At 39.2% G+C, this 19152-nt stretch overlaps 2 protein-coding genes across 5 annotated transcripts in view; both read right to left on the reverse strand.

Annotated features, from left to right (window-relative positions):
• Positions 1 to 19152, reverse strand: part of LOC132394363 (LIM domain only protein 7-like) — a 237867-nt gene that overhangs the window by 51344 nt on the left and 167371 nt on the right. For all 4 annotated transcript variants that reach the window (XM_059970419.1, XM_059970421.1, XM_059970420.1 and 1 more), the window contains exons 10-12: positions 6955 to 7072; positions 3944 to 4086; positions 1517 to 1949 (exon numbers count right to left, since the gene is read on the reverse strand). In XM_059970419.1, the coding sequence (XP_059826402.1) occupies positions 1517 to 1949; positions 3944 to 4086; positions 6955 to 7072 (694 nt within the window). The remainder of the gene's footprint in view (positions 1 to 1516; positions 1950 to 3943; positions 4087 to 6954; positions 7073 to 19152) is intronic.
• Positions 13479 to 15514, reverse strand: LOC132394367 (LIM domain only protein 7-like). The gene is made up of 2 exons (XM_059970433.1): positions 15159 to 15514; positions 13479 to 14538 (listed from the first exon to the last, which is right to left on the reverse strand). The coding sequence occupies exon 2, from the start codon at positions 14427 to 14429 to the stop codon at positions 13737 to 13739; it is 693 nt and encodes a 230-aa protein (XP_059826416.1). The 5' UTR covers positions 14430 to 14538; positions 15159 to 15514; the 3' UTR covers positions 13479 to 13736.

The raw sequence follows: 19152 nt of genomic DNA on the forward strand, positions 1-19152 counted from the left end.
CTCGACTGGCAAGGTTTTAGGTGTTCACCTGTCTATAACCCTGTTGCATTCATAGATGTGGTAATACAATAGTTAAAAACCATGAATGAGGGGGATTAAACCAATACTCACATTCCTTAGCTTGACATGTCCATTAAAATAAAATGATACACTGACAGAAGGCAAAGAAAGGACAATTAGAATTGAGCCTAAGCAACAATGCCTTTGAAAATATGATGGCACATTTAAAAAGATGCCTTTGCTGCAACCTTGGGCTGCTTTTAAATGTTTTGCTTGATGTCAGAAAATTTTTTTACTCAGAAATACTTCTGTGTGACAGCGCAGCGCTGAAGAAATTGAAGGCTTGATGTTGTGGGGTGAAGTGGTGTAGTTAATTCCCAGTTGAAAAGTTGCAGACTGACTCTGACTTCTGGCAGTTAACAAGGCCAAAGTCATTGCTCTCTGCACAGGGTCAGCTGTGGTGAGCTCACTGTAGTTCATAATCCACCATTAAGTGTAAAATAAATTGGCTTCCTTGATTTTTCTTTCCCCCACCCGTTTTCACCCATTTTCACTAATGAAGGGGAGACCGATAGAGGGAAATAAACAGACTAGATTTCTGGTTGAGACCTTTCATCAGGATGTTAACCAGGTGTTAATGCTCTGATTAAGTGCTCAGTGTTTACTCCCTCCATAGATGCTGCCTGACCTGCCACATTCCTCCAGCATCCACAGAATCTCTTGTGTCTCCGTCAAGGGCAGATCTTGTTTTCGGGAGGAGTGAGCACTTGTGAATTAACACATTCAGGAGAACGGCTCCTGGTGTGTTGTTGAGTGGTAGGACCTGGGATGAAGTTAACGAGAATATGAAGGGAACAGGTTACAGGGAAACTAAAGTAAGGTTACTGTGACCCTCTTTGTTGTGCAGAAATATGTCATCACAGCAAGTAGAAGGTGATGTCAGCAAAACAGCAAAGGGTGGAAAAAAATAGCAGCATTTTTTAAGGATCAATGCATTAAAACATTCGCTCATCTATTCCTTTCACGAGTATTTTTAGAACGGAATGTTTACTGGCATCATCTACCCTCATTTTAAATGAAACGGTTTGGTTCAGGTACAATGTCACTACCAAAAAAAATCTATCTCATATCACCACAGATACTAATATCAAAATTGGATGAATTAGTTTGACCTTTTAATACTTTCTAAATACTCTGAATTCCCCTTTACCACTCTTGCATCCAAAATTGAACATTTCTGAGTCTCGGCCAAAACTGCAGAGGTAAACACAAGAGATACAGCTCAATCAAAATTTCTCTGTTGAAGCAAACCAGAAGGCCAAGAGTAATCTACATGGTTGTTAAGTAGCAGATTAAAAGGTTGTGGTTTATTATTGATTAAACTGAACAGCCTTGCAACTTGAAACCATCAATGTACCCGAGGGAAAACTGATACCAAAGCAATACTCTTAATGAAACCAATTGCAACCCAAAAACACAGTAAATAAAGATAATGGATTCATATAGAATGACTTACGGGGTAAGACCTTGTGAGCGAGGAGAGTCGTTTAGATTGTGTACCATAGGGTCTCGGGGCAACCACAGGAGTAATTCTTGACACGTTGGGTTTCTGATAATTCCTGGGCAGAGAACTTGAAACCCGAGGCTGGTTGACTTTATAATCCATTGATTGGTGGGTATCCAAGGGGAGAGAGCTTTGCTCTTCCAACATGCTGTCGACTGTAGTTTTCAATTCTGTTGCTGCCTGTCTCGCTGGAACGTGGAGTGAAGATACTGAGGATATAGGCTCGCGTTTCTGGAAGGTGAAAGGGTTTTCAGTTGCCACAGTGTGGCTTCTTTCAAAAGAACGCCGCTGAGGCTTCTCCTCTTCAAACACTTCCTCATCAGAGGAGTTCAGCTTTCTGTAGTTACTTTGGTTACCACTGAATGATTCTTGCTGCCTGAGCTCCCTGTGTGGGAGGGTGGAAGGGGGAGAAAATGAAAAGAGCAAAAACACACATTAGAATAATTGAGAAGCTGACATGATAAGTAGGTGGGGTCTGTAAAAGTATTTAGTTGGGTTGTAACTTGTATACAGTGGTGTGCTGAAGAAAAATTCTTGCAGACTGCAAAGCCAGTTGCTTCAAGATCATTAGTGTCATATTTCAACCCTCAGCCCCACGAGACTAACTAGAACACAAAACAAACTACATTTGCTGTTGGTCTTAATTATTCCACATCACTTGATCAACTCCCCCAACTTTTTACACATTTTGAATTCAAAGCATAACTTAATGCTCTCACAAGAAATAAAAACCTAATTCTGGGGGAAGAAAAATGTGACCACACATTTCCCTTGCATCTGTTAAGCTTTAGGCTTTATTAAGCAAAATATTTTTAGTACTGATGAAACATTCCAGATTTCACTTGACTATTTTCCATCACTTCAATGACATTTTACCAAGGTCACAATTAGCCTATTAGTTGATAAAATTTCAACCGCTTAATGTATAATTTTCTTTTCAAAACCTGTCTTTTACTGTGAGGAGAATCAAACATTCCTCAAGCATTTTTCTAAATAAAAACTGTCCCAACTGATTCTTGCTGGAAAAAAAAATGTGCAGGAACTAATTTTACTCCTGTAACTTCAGCAGGTTGTAGATCCCGACTAGAATTGGGAGCAATATAAATAGATAGCTCTCCACCCCACCCCCATCTTCCTCCAAGTTAGAATATTTCTAATTCTTCAGCTTTATACGCCTCTAAGATATCTGCATCTATGTTATCCAGGCTTCAGCTCCATTTTTGATGCAAGTACTTGAAACAAAAGCAGCAATCTTCTCAAAGTCCTGCAAAAGGCTCACAGTCATTATCATAACATTACCCAACCTGCTGCTCTTCCAGTAAGCCCCTACAGACAATTCCGGATCTCAACCTCAATTTAAAATCTAAATGATGACTTTTCGTTGCTGGAAAGATTACATATTGCTTGGAGACCTTGATTTTTTTTTAAACATATACTAATGCATTCCTTTTACATCCTAGAACTACTAATTATTCCAAACTTTGACTGTTGCCTCTAAATACCACAGTCAATGTGGTTAGTGCGGGTGAAAACTGAGCCCAACTGTTCAATGGCTTAACTGTCAAGCAGAAAAGAAACTCACAGAAAAATGCTAAATAAATTTCTTCTATTTTATTGCACACAGAAACATGCAATGATCATTCACCAGAGTTGCATTTTTTGGCTAAATACACACAGACCATTACAAAAATTTAAAACATGCTTTCCAAGTAGGTTACAGAACCTTCCAACTGTAAGCCTACCATCAAACAGCTTCAATGCATTTGGTTTATAAATAAAAGTATAAATCAAGTCCAGCTACAAAGCCTTCTGCTTCTGAGAGTTGAAGGGGAAGGACCATGCTCCTTAATAAATGGAGTCATCAGGAACACTGAATGAAGCAGGGTATTGACTTAACTAAAGAGTCTTCTACAATATTTAAACATCACATCACTGTCTGATTATAAGCTCAGCATAACTACTAACAATTGTGACTGCCCTTTTACAAGTTAGACTACATGCAATGCCCTAATTAATAGATTGATTGCAAACTAATCATCGACAAGACAAATAACAACCCATCTGTAGAACAGAAAATACTGAGAACATATTAAACACTACTTTAAAAAAGGCCCATTTTCTATTTCAAATAGAATTTAAAGCAAATACTATTTAGTATGTTAACTAAATATCAATCATCATGAGTCTTATGGCTGCACTTTCAGCCAGATATAGAAACATATGCTTGCCTGCTTCTCGTTCCCCTTCCTCACTGGATTAACTAATGAAGTCTACCAACAAGCACCTCCCAGAAGACAAAATGGCAGTGAGATAACTGCAGAATCTGAATATTGACATGGATGTCAACAGGAGGCAGCCATGAGAGAGGTTCTGGATTACCTTTCTTCCCTGATTTTCCTGTACGTCTTTGTTGGTTTGACACTCTCTCCAGATGTCATTTTTTCAATCTCTTCTCTCTCTTCCTTCCGTCTTTGTAGGTCGGAGGTATAACTTTTACGACGATTCTTCCACTTTGCCAGGTCCTGGGTAGAATGGTAAAGGAAGAATATTACTATCCTTTCATGATGAAGTAGGAGTCTCTTTCATTCGGTTGAGTTTATACTGATAGGGCAACCATGTTTTCCTCACACAGCAGAGCCAGTTTCCACATGTCCCTCTCCTCCCCTTTCCCTTCAACTTCTCCCAGATTCTACCACATACCTTACACAAGGAACAATTTACAGTGGCCAATTAACCTGCATGTATTTGGGATGTGGGAGGAAAGAAGAGTAGCCAGAGGGAACCCACGCAGTCACTTGTAGAACACGCAAACTCCACACAGACAGCACCAGAAGTCTAGATTAAACCCGGGTCACTGAATATCATATGTGGGGAATATATGATTAAAGGCTACATATTTCTCATCGCACAGGTGGTGCGGATTGCAGTGGAGAGGTCATCTGGTCGAGAGTTAGAAATTTAATCCACAGAATCTTTCTCCTTCCCTCTCTCATTCAAGTCCTCTCCACTCCAATCCTCATCTTCTCCACAACCAATCTAACTGGTTTTGTTTCCCCAGTTACCAACATGTATCTCTGATGTGAAAAGTTAACTCATTTATTCTGTCCTGAACTTCCATAATTTTTGGGCTTTATTTCTGACTTTCAGCATCTGTGGATTTTTACATTTTACTTATCAACGTTCTTCAAAGCAGCTTTCTTCACTGCCATCTTTATCTCACATAAATCACACAACCCTGTTGAAATACACATTTTTTGTTAAAGTGACTTGCTGAGAATCCCAGCAATACAAAAAGATGCAGCCTTTAATTAAATTTGCTCCACATCCTTCATTATTTCATGACTCCTCTTGCAAATGAACACCTCTCAGAACAAGAAACCAATTTAATTCTGCTTCATAATTCCATTCTAACATGCTGCTCATCCTCTCAGGTTGGAGCAACAACATAATAATATTCAGGTCTGTGTAGCCTCCAACCTGATGGCATAAGCATAGCTTTCTCTAATTTAGGGTAATTTCTCACTTCCTCCTCTCTTATTCCATTCTCCTTTCTGGCTCCCCTCTTACTTGATCTCTTCTCCTCACCTGCCTGCAAAACCACCCCTTGATGCCCCTCCTCCTTTCCTCTCTCACATGGTTCACTGTCCTTTCCCATGAGATTTCTTCAGTCCTTTCCTACCTATTACCTCCCTTCATCCCCCCAACCCACCTTCCCCTTTCACCCGTCTTCAAATGCCAGCCTTTACTTCTTCCCAACCTTCCTACCTTCTTATTCAGACTTCCTTTCCCTTCCATTCCAGTCCTGATGAAGGGTCTCAGACTGAAACATGAACTGTTTTGTCCTCTGCATAGATGTTGCCTGACCTGCTGCGTTTGTCCAGTATTTTGTGTGGGTTGAATCCAGAGCCCTGCTTAAACACTTTTTGGTCCTTTGGGACCATATAACCATAGAACTATGCATATAACAATTACAGCATGGAAACAGGCCATCTCGGCTCTTCTAGTCCATGCCGAACGCTTACTCTCACCTAGTCCCACTGACCTGCACTCAGCCCATAACCCTCCATTCCTTTCATGTCCATCGACCTATCCAATTCTTTTTTTTAAATGACAATATCAAACCTGCCTCTACCACTTCTACTGGAAGTTCGTTCCACACAGCTACCACTCTCTGTGTAAAGAACTTCCCCCTCATGGTACCCTTAAACTTTTGCCCCCTCTCAACTCATGTCCTCTTGTTTGAATCTCCCCTACTCTCAATGGAAAAAGCCTATCCACATCAACTCTATCTATCCCCCTCGTAATTTTAAATACCTCTATCAAGTCCCCCCTCAATCTTCTACGCTCCAAAGAATAAAGACCTAACTTGTTCAACCTCTCTCTTTAGGTGCTGAAACCCAGGTAACATTCTAGTAAATCTCCTCTGTACTCTCTCTATTTTGTTGACATCTTTCCTATAATTCGGTGACCAGAGCTGTACACAATACTCCAAATTTGACCTCACCAATGCCTTGTACAATTTACCTCTGTACATTGTAAATTTACCCCTCTTGTTCACCATTCATCATCTCCACTTACTGACAAAGTTGATATTATTCAAACACTGTGCAGATGCACAAAGAAGTCAAATTTTTTAAAAGGGAGACAGCAATAACACAAATCAATTAATTCATGTTTAATAGTCATTCAACCATACATGAATACCCATGAATACAGCCAAACAAGTCATCTTTACTCCGACGCCAAGATGCAAAACACAGAGCACATGTAAGATATCAGTAAAATACAGCCACACAAAACCAGAGAACTGAATGGTTACTCCTTAACTCTAAGCTGCAAGTTCCCGTTTATAAGTAAGCAGAATAGTGGAAGAATATTCACCAGTACGAGTTTTAGTGAGTCCCTTCCATATTACAATGTCTAATAAAAAGCTGGATCTAAACCAACAGTTGCCAACCTTTTTTTTAAATGTCATGGTTGGGAACCCTGGATCTAGAGTGTAGGTTACTTACTAAATTACTGGGGCTATTATTACTGGTGCTTAGACAGAAAGACAGTTAGACAGGTAGATAGATAGGAAAGGCTTTGGGCCAAACACAGGCAAACATGGTTAGAAGGATGAATTGGGGAAAAGAGCCTGTTTCTCTGGGAGTATTAATCTATGACTCTTATAGCCCTGCTATAAAATGGTCTATTGCTTACCACTTAAATTGTTATTGCTTAGAGAATTACAAGTCACAAAATTATAACAAAGTAGTTCTTCAAAAGTTAGTGTTCAAGAAAGAATGTAATTTGCTGATGTTCAGTTGTGTGCTCACAATAGTGTGTGGCAGAGATAGATGGAGAGGGAAGGGGAGGGGAGGGGAGAGGAGAGGCTCCTTGCAACTCACAGTCTGCCATTGCTGGTCCTGTTCATTCAAAGCTTTCCTTAATCTCTGCAGTTCTTCATATCGTAAAGATTTTGGAATTGTACCTTCTTCGGCAGTAATATCATTGACCGATTTACTCCTGGAAGAAAATAATACTCAATAAGCCAGGGGTCCACAATGAGCATTCATCATAAATCACTTCTCTGAGTACCACCTTAAACAGGGTAGTTCCTTTAGCTACAACCAATTTTCAATCAAGCATCAGACTTCTTATGATGTACTTCCTCAAAATATGCTAAGAGAATGCTGCTAATCCCATCAATAGCATTGCTCTGGAAAAGGCATAACTGTACATAATTAATCAACTTATTCACTTTGCATCTCATTCAGGAGATCCCCAATGTGATAATTACAGTTAATATTCAACACCAACTTCATGGCATTTACAAAGCAACACAAATTACAACTGTCAATTTCATTCAAAAGGTTTTATGAGCAATGCCTTTTTCTATTGAAATTCGGCAGTTACATCAAATGCAAATGCCAGCAAATTCATAGGGCTTCCAATGAATATTCTGATTAAGTCCAACTGCTGGACTTGGCTCGATAGATTTACAGATTTGGAACTATTTAAAGATCCAAAACAATCCTGCACTCAATTTTAATATATCGTGCATTCACTCAACAGGAATCTGGCACACTATTGTACACATATGGTTTAGTCATCTAAATCTACTCGGAAAACAACTGCATACCAAGTCAGCAGGAGCTTGAGATGCAACTTGAGATAATCACCAAATGACATTTAACTCTTTCATCTGAAAATTCTCCTCTCTCACATAATAAATGGCTTAGTGCCTTGACTAAAAATCTGTCGTTCCTTTGAAAAATGCGTAAATTGGTGCAATTCTTTAAAATAATCAAATACTGAGAAACGTCTAGGCAAGAATAAAGATACAGTCCTTAAGTAGCTTGGCATTTTTAATTTAAAGTGGAAAGTCTTTGGAATGAAGTATAATTTGGAATATTTCCATATGCTTTAGAAGATGTGGCTGGTTAAAATGGTAGAAGAGAACCAGAGGGGAAGGAAGACAAGATGGATGATCATGCAACATCAGGTGACCTATGCTGAACTTGTAAAGGATGTAAGTATAATCCATCTACTCACTCTCCTTAATTGAAAATGATAGATGTGAAGTGTTCAATTTGAAAGATTAATAATGCTTATTTTTTCTGCAGATGCTGCCTGACCATATTAAGTGCTTCCAAACATGGCAGCATGGTACAGTGCTTTAACAGTACAGGCCACCTGTGTTCTATTCCTGCTACTGACCGTAAGGAGTTTGTACATTCTTCCCATGACCATGTGGATTTCCTCCAGGTGCTCCAGTTTCCTCCCAGAGTCCAAAGATGGATCGGTTAGTGGGGTAATTGGTCATTGTAAATTGTCCCATGATTAGGCTAGGATTAAATCGGAGATTGCTCAGTGGAGCAGATCGAAGGGCCAGAAAAGCCTATTCTGTGCAGTATGTCAATAAATTTAAAATTTCCTTTTAAATTTCAGATTTCCAGCATCTACAGTATTTGCTTTTCCAAAGACAATGTGAGACCTTAAAGGCACACATTTGGAATTTTTTTCGTGTATGTTTTAAGTGTACAATGTGGTTTACAGGCATTTAAATTCTGCTTTTACTGAATACCATGGAAGCTATTTCATAAGCAGATTTCAATCTAAGTTGGGTTTTGCCATATCACATCCTTAATGTACACAATAAGGGAGGAAGTTTGACCTTACTGTCTCACAAAAACCTGGATAATGGAAGTCAGGCACACTCATTTCCACTACTAACAATCCAAACTTCAATCAAAACAATTGATAGAGCAACAGTAGATCAAGCTATCATGATCAGTTACGAACCATTTTGCTACCTGACTGCAAATGAACATACAATTTTATTTGTTAGCAGCACAAAACATGCCGTCAGCCAAAGTCAAATGAAGCTGCAAATAAGCCAAACATTGCTTTGCACCTGTTCTGTTAAACCAACTGTAATAGGCAACTATTTTTGACCATCACCGCTTAGCATGCCAGCTGGGTTAACTGCATATCATATTCCAACAGCTGCAACACTGATCTGGGGAGTACTTTACTTTTGACCTGGTTTTACAAAACCTCTCAATTTTTTTTAAACAATTAAGTGTACAGATAAGGCAACTGTGCTTTATTAGTAAACTATATGACATAACTTCTAGCTGTGTTTTGGGAGAAGTGTTATTTTAAATGCAAATAATCACAGAATCACACCTTACCTTATAAGGAAGACTGAAGTCTGCCTCATTCTACTAATGTACATATTTTTACATTTGCTGTACAGTTTATACCATAACCACGTTGAAAGTGGAGATACTGTGTGCTTTAGAGATAGCTGTCTATCCAAGTAGATACAGTATTTAGCAGAACTTCGAGATATACTCAAAATATATATGCACGAAATTATATATTTTGTATGGCAAAAGAGGAAACCCTGATAAGTTAAGCATGTTATATTGTTATAAAAAGATTAGAAACACAATCTGGGTCTTTTTAAGGTTGTTTTGAATATTCGTCTTTTAAAGATCTAGTGCTCCCATCGTTACTTAGACTGGATCTAATCATCCTTCTGCAAGACCAGACTGAAGTTAGGTGCCTTTACTGCAAACATTAAGGACATCATAATGTTTTCAAATTGGTTTAAGATCAAAGGCAAAGCTTCAAACACACACTGGATATCAATGCCTCATCTTCTTCTCTGATAAAACTTTTTACTTCCAGTTTTAAAGTCGGCATCAAGCTATTGTGAAAGCAGCTATGATTTTAATCTAATCTTCTGCAACCTGCGCTGCCTTGTTTTTGTATTTGAAGTGCAGGGTGACATTCATTGACTTAATTGCAAAGCAAGGATGAGAATACAGTTGAGCTTTTAACACAGTTGATGTCATTAATTGTCAAGTCATGATAGGTAAACTACCTTGGCTTTAGAGGATTGCCCTACGCTATTGTGAGTCATATAGATAAAAACAATTTCATTAACTGCATGCATTGAAATATTAAGTACACAATTAAAATAAAATCCCCAGATCAGAGATACTTACATTTATGACCATTTGTACGTGTTCTCATTGGCTTTGTTTCGCAAGCAAGCTGTCTGTCTTTTGCACACAAGCAAAGCAACAGAAAGCACACTAGAGCTTAATGCTTTAAGAGACAATTAAACTTACCCTGACTCATTACCAGCTGATTTTTGAAGAAGTCTAAAGAATCGAAGAAAATCAATAAAAAGAAAACCATATAACTGCATTAACTTTGCAAAGTCGTCATAATGTAATCCCATCTGTACACCAGGCTGTGGAATTTTTTTCAGAATGAAAAGTTCATCAACTTTTACAGAAATGATTTCCAGCATTACTCCAGTCTGATAATTACTAACTTGGTTAAACTGGTCATCAGTAACAAATGCAATAATTGTTGCCTGAAAGAATGAACATTCAAATCTGCAAATTTGAAAGTATTTTTCCCCAAAAATAAAGTGCTTGAACTATTCTTTCTCAAAGCATAATACTCAGAAAAATATACTCTTAAACCTTGGAAATATTACTAGCTCTTCAAAAATGCTTGAAGTGGACATATTAAAAATGATAGATTGACTGTTATTTAAAATCAAAAAACAAGAAAAACTAGTCATATCCTTTTCCCCCACCCTTCCTCTCTTCCAAGGTACATTAAATTTGCACTTCAAAGCTACAGAGTGATTGTAAATCAAACATTACAAACAATGTTAACAAATAGTGGGACAAATTAAATCAGACATAATAAATATCATGGTCTTCAATGAACAGGACTCCCATCAAACAAATATTAATAAGCATACATGGTTTATAGTTTCATTTATTATGTTCCAAATACAATTTATGTAGTAAGTAAACTCAGTGCCTTTTATAATGAACTGAACATTTGTGAACGTATTAGGTGCTCAAACTCATGCAATCTTGTTAAAATAAATAAAATTTATATTGATGATTTAATAAGAAGCCAATGTCATGATACAACTTAAACTTGACTGAAAAACAATAGTGAATTTCAGATATATAGTGCATAGCTACTGCATTAAACACATGTGATCAAAGAGAAACAGTCCTCCAATATTAATTTAAACATACATCATTTTCTAATACAAGGTCTTTTATAAATTAGCTTTTTTTGTTTGTTTAACAGTTTGGTATTTGTTTTAGTTTATTTTACTCTAGATGGATGGACAAATTGATTAAATTACGGCTCTATTCTCCAACATCATCAATAGAACCCAGGAGTGGGTAATCCCAGGACCCGATTACCTAACCATCAAAGGATTATCAATCGAATATTCAAAGCGTGTGCTTCAGAGGGCTTACACAAGTAGTAAAGTCAGCAACTAAATCACACATCACATCAATCAAAACAGATTAAGATCAGTTTCACAATTAAACACAAATTGATAATTTTTCTAAATATTGATGCAGGGAAAAGGATTAAAACTAAATGGAGCAGGATGAATTCAAAACCACTTTCACGGATTACTGAGGTGTGACAGGCCACTTGCCAATGAACATTCAGCCACTAACAAATCCTGAGCAACCTCAAACCTGCCTAGACTGTGAAAGGAGCTGTGAAAATAAAACAAAAAGAAACATTTCCAAATGGAAACATTGCCCTTTGCAACAACGAAGTGTTGCAATGGATTTGGATCCTTCATGGTCAGAGATTTCACCTTGACCCAGAAGTTATTATTCTGAATTCACTTACAGAATGTGGACATCACTGGTATTAATGTGAAACATAGAAACAATCCTCTGGCCCATATCAATGCCAATCTGAGCTGCACATCTGGCTGCATGTGGTCTCAAATCTTCCATTTCCTGCTAGTGTCCAAATGCCTCTTATAATTATAACTACTCCCCACCAATTCCCCAGGCAGTGTGTTCCAGGCACCTAGCACACTCATCAGGAGGTTTCATCATCTTGTATTTAACAATACTGCACCACCCCTCGGGAAAAATACCTGATCTACTTTGCATATTTTTTAAGCACGTAATGTCCATCCCCAACTGCCCCCAAACTGAGGCCGTAGTTATCTGTCAACCACACTGGTGGACCTGGAGTGAAATGCAGGCCAGACCAGGTGAGCAACACACCACAAAACGCTGGAGGAATGCAGCAGGCCAAGCAGCATCTATGGGAAAAGAGTAAAATGTCCACATTTTGGACTGAGACCCTTCAGGTTTCTGTAGGATATTAGTGAGTCAAACTTATTCTTAATGAGATTAGCCTTTTGGAAGGAAAATCTAGTTTATGGAACTACTTGAATTGAAATTCCCCACCCATCATGATGGAATTTCAACTCGTCTCAAGGTCAATAACCTAAAAGTATGATCACTAGTTGAATAATTTAGTCACTTTGCTTCACATTCCTAACCTCCTGACTGCTCTCTGTATCTGTATGTGATATTTGTGATCTACATAGAGGATGGAACTTAACTTGAAAGCAGGTTCAAAAGCCAAGCCTACTGCTCCTCAAAGTACTGGAACCTCTGGAAATACAAACCATCCTTTATTATGGCAGTTCCAAAATAAATATCAACACAAGCTACCAACGCTGCATTTGAGATCATGCTGCAATCCAATAACTAATCTGGTCATTTTCACAAACACTCGCCAACTTTCTCAGCTGTCAGTGATTTAGAGTTCCAGTAGATGGAATGTGAAACCACAGTAATAGATGTGGGTTTTCAAAATGCAAGAACTGGCGAAGAAATCGGGGATAATGTTAGGTGGGTTGTGCACCCGTTTAAATTTGACCCAAATATTTTAACATCCCAAGAAAATCAGAATTTGGAAGGATGATATATTAACTCATGTACTAATATTTCTAAGATGTAACTGGTGTGCTTTGAGACTAGTCATAAAACATCCCCTCAACAGCTATCCAACAAGTACTCCTACTTGACATATTGGCTAAAATAGTTGATACTTCTGCCCCATTATTCTTCTTGACCAACTATTTCCACGTTAGACTTGGTAATGCAACAACATTCATTAAAATGGGGTTTTTCCTGATCTACAATTAATTTAATTATTACCCCACACACTTACTGATGTACTTTGCTACCTTGTTATATTTCTATTGAGGCAGAGAGTAACCATAAAAACTGCAAACATGGAATCTGTTTGAATTGTCTTAACTGTAATTATTCCTTTTATTCTGCCTCCGAAGTGACAGAGTGAAAAAGAATTGTCACAGTTAAACTGCATTCACCTCAACCCCACGGAAAACCGTCAAAGAGTGATATGCATTTCTACACAAAATGCTGGTGGAACGCAGGAGGCCAGGCAGCATCTATAAGAAGAAGTGCTGTCGACGTTTCAGTTAGTCCTGACGAAGGGTCTCGGTCCGAAACGTCGACAGCGCTTCTCCCTATAGATGCTTCCTGGCCTGCTGCGTTCCACCAGCATTTTGTGTGTGTTGCTTGAATTTCCAGCATCTGCAGATTTCCTCGTATATGCATTTCTAAATGCAGCAGTCAAAAATCATGACAGCGTCCAGCCATCAGCAATTTTGCCATCCAAATGTTGAGATGTTAATTCCGGAATAACCAATGGAAGTTAAGAGTTTGTTAAATTGACTTGTCATGCTTGCCCATGGCAAAGCCAAATGGGCCAATATGTAACTCTACATACTAAAACAAACCAGCAATACAGAAACTCCAAATATTTACACTTCATGCATGACTTAATTATTATTGCAGGGACTTGCCCCATTTGCCTTACAGGCAGGGATAACACGGACTCTTCCACCACGCCCTAACCTCTCAACCAGCTGACGCTTCTTGTATCTTAATCTGCTGGCCTCCCTTATTGTCTCCCACTTCTTTGCATCATCCTCGCTACAAGAGGCAGGAGCAAAGTTACAAGATTGCACTGGTTTATTAGCCTGGGACAGAGCCATTCTCCGAGACAGCATGTCATCTTTTACTGGGCATGGCAATGCACCTCTGTCAGTGGTCGTTTCTTCCAGTCCTTCTGAGGCTCGCTCTGGTGGACAAAGGAACTTTGAACGGAGTGACTCTGGCAAAGTTGACGGATCTGGGAAAGGAACGGGATGGTATATATCAGGTGCACCTGAAGGCAACGATGGCTTGGTTTGAAAATCTCGCTCTTTCCTGATAATCACATCATCCTTTTCCGGATCGGGAATCACAGTCTTGTCTCTTCTTTCTTGAGCAACAAGTTTTTCAACCGAGTCACTCAACCCAATGCTGCTTCGCTCCTGAGCATGGAAAGGTTTCAGGTCAGGAGTGGCGCAGAAGGCACCAGTTTTACGACTGAACATGTCATCATTTTCCAAATCTGGCTCCAGGTCCTCATCCGTTTCCACTGGGACAGAGAGGGAATGCTCAGCGAGGAGCGGATTCCGATTCTGCATTAGAATTCTCGGGCCTGCAGCTGGATCGAGCTTCGGTTTGGAAACCGAGAAGTCTACCAATTCCGAATAATTACGACTTGCGTGTAAAACTTGAAGAAGTGGAAACAGACTAGAGATTCATTTTATGGAGGAAAAAAAATGAAAGAGAATATTTATTGGAAAATGACCAGAGAAACAAAAATCCAAAGACCCACATCAAGCAAGACAGATATGAGAAAGTATGACAGGGAAAAGCATTGTAGCAAACATTTGCCAACTACTTGAGCAGGCGAGGCAAGTGACCTGTAGCAATAATGCCTTCAGGACTAGCTGGAATACAGGTTACCATCACAGAACAGTGGATCGAGTATATTAAATATATGCTACTGTGTTAGCAGAAGCTAGATTTTACAATTCACTAAAATCAGCAGCCATTTCAGTTGTCAATCACAAAAGGCATCCTCCTTCAAGGGATCACGATCTCTTATTAAATGTGGACTTGAAAGCTTGTCATGCAAACTGAAATGTAATATATTGTACCTACAACAATAGCTGAAATCAAATCCCATTTTAAAATTAAATCAATTTAGCTGCCAATAGATTATTTTGCATGCTCCTTTATTAAATTTCAGATTTGGTAAATTCATCCGACATTAATCAATTTTTTTAATGCACTAAATGTTACACACAGCACAAAGTAGTACAAAGCATTATGCTACTTTGTTAGTGAATTTCGTTAAAGGCATCAACCTTGGTTCAATTAAGTTGTGAGTGGCACCTTCTGCCAGTTCTTGGGATATCGCTGGTAGAGACTTTGCAGATTGCGCAGTGAGCTGCCCATCACTGTTACACCAATTTTCAAAGGAGGTTGCGTGATCCTGCTCAGTTCTAGCTTTGATAACAGAGCAGTGATTGGTATCGAACTCTAACTCCGCAGGAAACTCAGGGGGCTTCCTTCTGCATTTGGGAGATAGATCAGTACAACAGAAGCAATCAGAGGAAAATTAAATCTTGGGAAACAATACAGAGGTTATCAGGAAGGCAAAACACTTAAAAACAAAACAGAAATTAAGCTTGATTCTACACTTAAGCAAGCAGGGTAGAAGTGTGACATTTATGTATGTGTCAAGCAAAAAAACTTCTTTAGTGGAATGTCATGTATCTTTGTAAATTGTGAAGAGCTCAGCAATTCAAACAGATCTCTTGCCCTACAGTTGAAAGAGTTGAACCATGCATTGTCTGCTAAGAATCTTTAAAAAAAATTAAAAATTAACAGAAAAAAATAGATTTAAGAAAAACAGTAACAACCCAAAAGAAAGAGCCCAATTTTAAGAAATTTGACAAAAATATCACTTAATAAAGTATCATAAAAGAAAGGAAAGAGAAAGTGTTACATTTACACACTTCCTAGCATGATGAGGTATTTACAGCTAAAGTTATTCTCAGTATTGCAAAACAAGGAATGCAACAACTGATTTACTCATAACTTGCACCCACAAACAACAATGAGGTGTGTGGCCAGACTCGCTTTAGTTGAGGGTTAGAGACAACCCAGAGTACTGTGGAGAACTTTCCTTCGCTTAGCGAAGCCATGCTGTGGAATGTTTTGCTCTGCATCCAATCACAAACTTCTAACTCTGATCTCCATGTGCTCAACAGTGGTCAGCTGAGGACAAACCTGATGTACTGAAGCTGCTTATACCATGGTCTTTTCTGAGACCCCAACTGTATGTCTTTCCAGTGTTCTGCTCCCTCAGGACTCCAATGCTTTGGTAGAAATCTATCATGCGTTACACCTGTCCCTCGTCCTACTGCAACCAGTTTACGAGCATACAGATCATCCTTTTCAATGTCTGGAGTGGCAACTGTTTCTTCCTCTGAAGAGGACTCAGCTCCAAGTGACTGGGAAGTTGCAGCAGACCCTCCAATCTGCAGCCTCTGGTTGCTGTCGGAAACATCCACTGTTAGTGTTCATCTGCCAGTATATACACACTGCAGACACACACAATGCTTTCTTCCAGAATCTCAAGCGTTTAAAGGGAAGGTACACATTCGTTAAAAGCCATCACTTCAACGGCACTTGACTAAATGCAAAGGCACATGCTGATCCAGCTGAAGGTAAAGGCTGATATTATGCAACACACAAGCAAATATAAATATTACAGGAACTAATGGTTGGAAGCGCAAAATATTTTACCTATGAAATGCAAAGGATAATTGTTTTATAAAGATTACACAGCAGTCATTGAAGCTCGAAAAGCAACAACTCATCACCAAACTGCAACCATCTCTGACCTGCTGCATGTGGCACCATCGTGCATTAAGTGTGTGACAGAACTGGACAAGGACGCAGGTTGCTGGGTCTGCGGAGGTAGGTCTTTATCAAGTCCGCAGAGCTTATGCCTTGTAGAACTGACAGAGTAACCAAATTTCCGGAGCGCCAAGTCGTCCACCACGGGATCGGGCTCCCTTCCCTCGCTATCTGAACCAGAATCAGAGCCAGGGCAAACAAGCCCTAAATCCCGAGGAGTTCCATTCTCACCTCTGGTGGACGGGCCTTCTGAAGCTTTGCTACCAGCAGCATTGTCTTCATTTGTGATTGGCTGTTTTCTATTGAGGCTAATTAAGATAACTTGGATTGAAGCAGAATGCACAACAGATAAATCAAAGTTCAGTACATTGCATCAGTTCTGCACTTTCTCCTGTCCCTCTGTCCCTCACAGTTTACCCGGTCTTACAAGTCAAAGACAGAAATTCATCACGATATTTACATACAATGTTGGTGCACACCCCAAGCTTGTCGCTAGCCCCCTTACCAAACAGAGGGACTAAGCCCCAGATGCACAGTCTCAGTGTAAAGTAGCATCTGTTTGGAGTTGAGAGAAGCAGACACATCTTGATCCAAAGGGCTAAAGGGCTATAAATCTTTGGAATCCTTTCCCTCAGAGTTAAAGTTTGCTCAGTTATTGGGTAAACATTCAAGGCAGACTTGGATGGATTTCCCGACCCTAACAGGATACGTGGATCAGACAGGAATGTGCTCTTTATCAGTCATGACCTCAGTGAACTCAAAGCAGGCTTAGGGGTTGGAGGACCTCCTCCCGTTTCTCATTTTCTTATCCCTGCACTTTCACAGATACATAATACACAAAGGAAAATAATGTGGAAGAAACTGTAAAATCTTACATGACGATGAAAGAATGGAGTGTAAAACAAACAAGTTACAGTTAGTAATGCAGTTCTAAACTTGTTATGCATTTCATGACACTTAAAACCGGAAAGTTGTTTGTAAGGTCACGAATAAACAAACTAGAAATTCAGTTTTCTTAAAACGTGCTAAATTATAGTCATTAGTAGATATCTAGGTGAGCTTGATTGATGCCAAGGACCTTATTTGTTCTGACTAGTCCAACATAAATGTGTTGCCAAAGCCTAGGTAGAGACTACTGATAACAGAGGCAAGAGTTATACAGTATGCCAACATGCCTTCAACACACTGTGTCTATGTCAGCCATTGAGAATATACCTCCATTTTCTGGCAATTGACCAGTAGCTTTCTTTGTCTTGGTGATTCAGGTGCTCACCTTAATAATTCTTGAATATTATGAGAATCTCTCTCTACCATTTCTATAGAAAATGTAGTTCGGCTCGGCTCCCAACCCCATCCTTGATGAAAACAATTCTCCCTCAATGCCCTCTGAACATTCTGCTTACCTTAAACCAGGGATTACTAACCTTTTTTTAATGCCGTGGGCCCCGGGGTTGGGAACTCCTGCCTTAAATCTATGCCCTATTCCTGCTATGTGGAAATAGCTTTCTTAAAGTATCTACCATAACTATACCCCTCATAATTTTGCATGCCATGACCAGCTTCTCCACTCGAGGGAAAATCAACCCAATTTTATTCACTCATGCTTGAACCCAGGTGGCATTCTGGTGAGTCTCCACAGGACCCCTTGGTATGGTAATCACATCCTGCCTACAGTACAACAACCGGAATTACACACAACACTCTTTTTACTGTGGCCTACACAACCTTGTATACAGTTGCACCACAACTTCCCTTATCCTATTTTGTATGCCCTTGCCAACAAAGACGAATATCCCAAATGCTATTTGCACTCCCAGTTTCACAGATCCTTGGACTTGTACACCAAAATCCCTCTGATCCTGAATACTTCTTCAGCCCTTTCAATGTGTATTGTGGTGACTTTCTATTCCGCCCATCCCCCCCACACACACACACCACCAACTTAATCTTCTGTTGCTCCTCTTTTCCTACCAGCACATCCACATAGTCAAGTAGCCAATTTTTTATGTTATCAGTGAACTTAATCAAACCTCCTACATTTACATCCAGATCATTAACACAGGTAAACAGTAAGGCTGTCACAGTTCTATCCCTTTGGTACACCCTAACCCCAGCAATAAGTGCTGGGATATTTACTTTGCATTTATACAGTAACCACATTGGCCAAGTTTTTCTTCAACTAACAAGACAAATATGCAGTACATATAATTGCCTAACAAGGTATTAAGGTTAAAAGTCAAATGAGATGGTTTTCTTTTTAGTAAATTAACAAAAGAATGAACTCAATAGTAAACAATCACGAATATGGGGGAATCACAATAAGGAAAACAACCAATTTATCTGATCGATCAGTAAGATGGTGGCACACAAAATAAATTGTGATGGCCCCGTGTTTAACAGGGTGTTGATCTTTAGAAATGCCGTTCACTATAG

This window comes from Hypanus sabinus, chromosome 5 (assembly GCF_030144855.1).
Source record: "Hypanus sabinus isolate sHypSab1 chromosome 5, sHypSab1.hap1, whole genome shotgun sequence".
Classification (NCBI taxonomy): domain Eukaryota; kingdom Metazoa; phylum Chordata; class Chondrichthyes; order Myliobatiformes; family Dasyatidae; genus Hypanus; species Hypanus sabinus.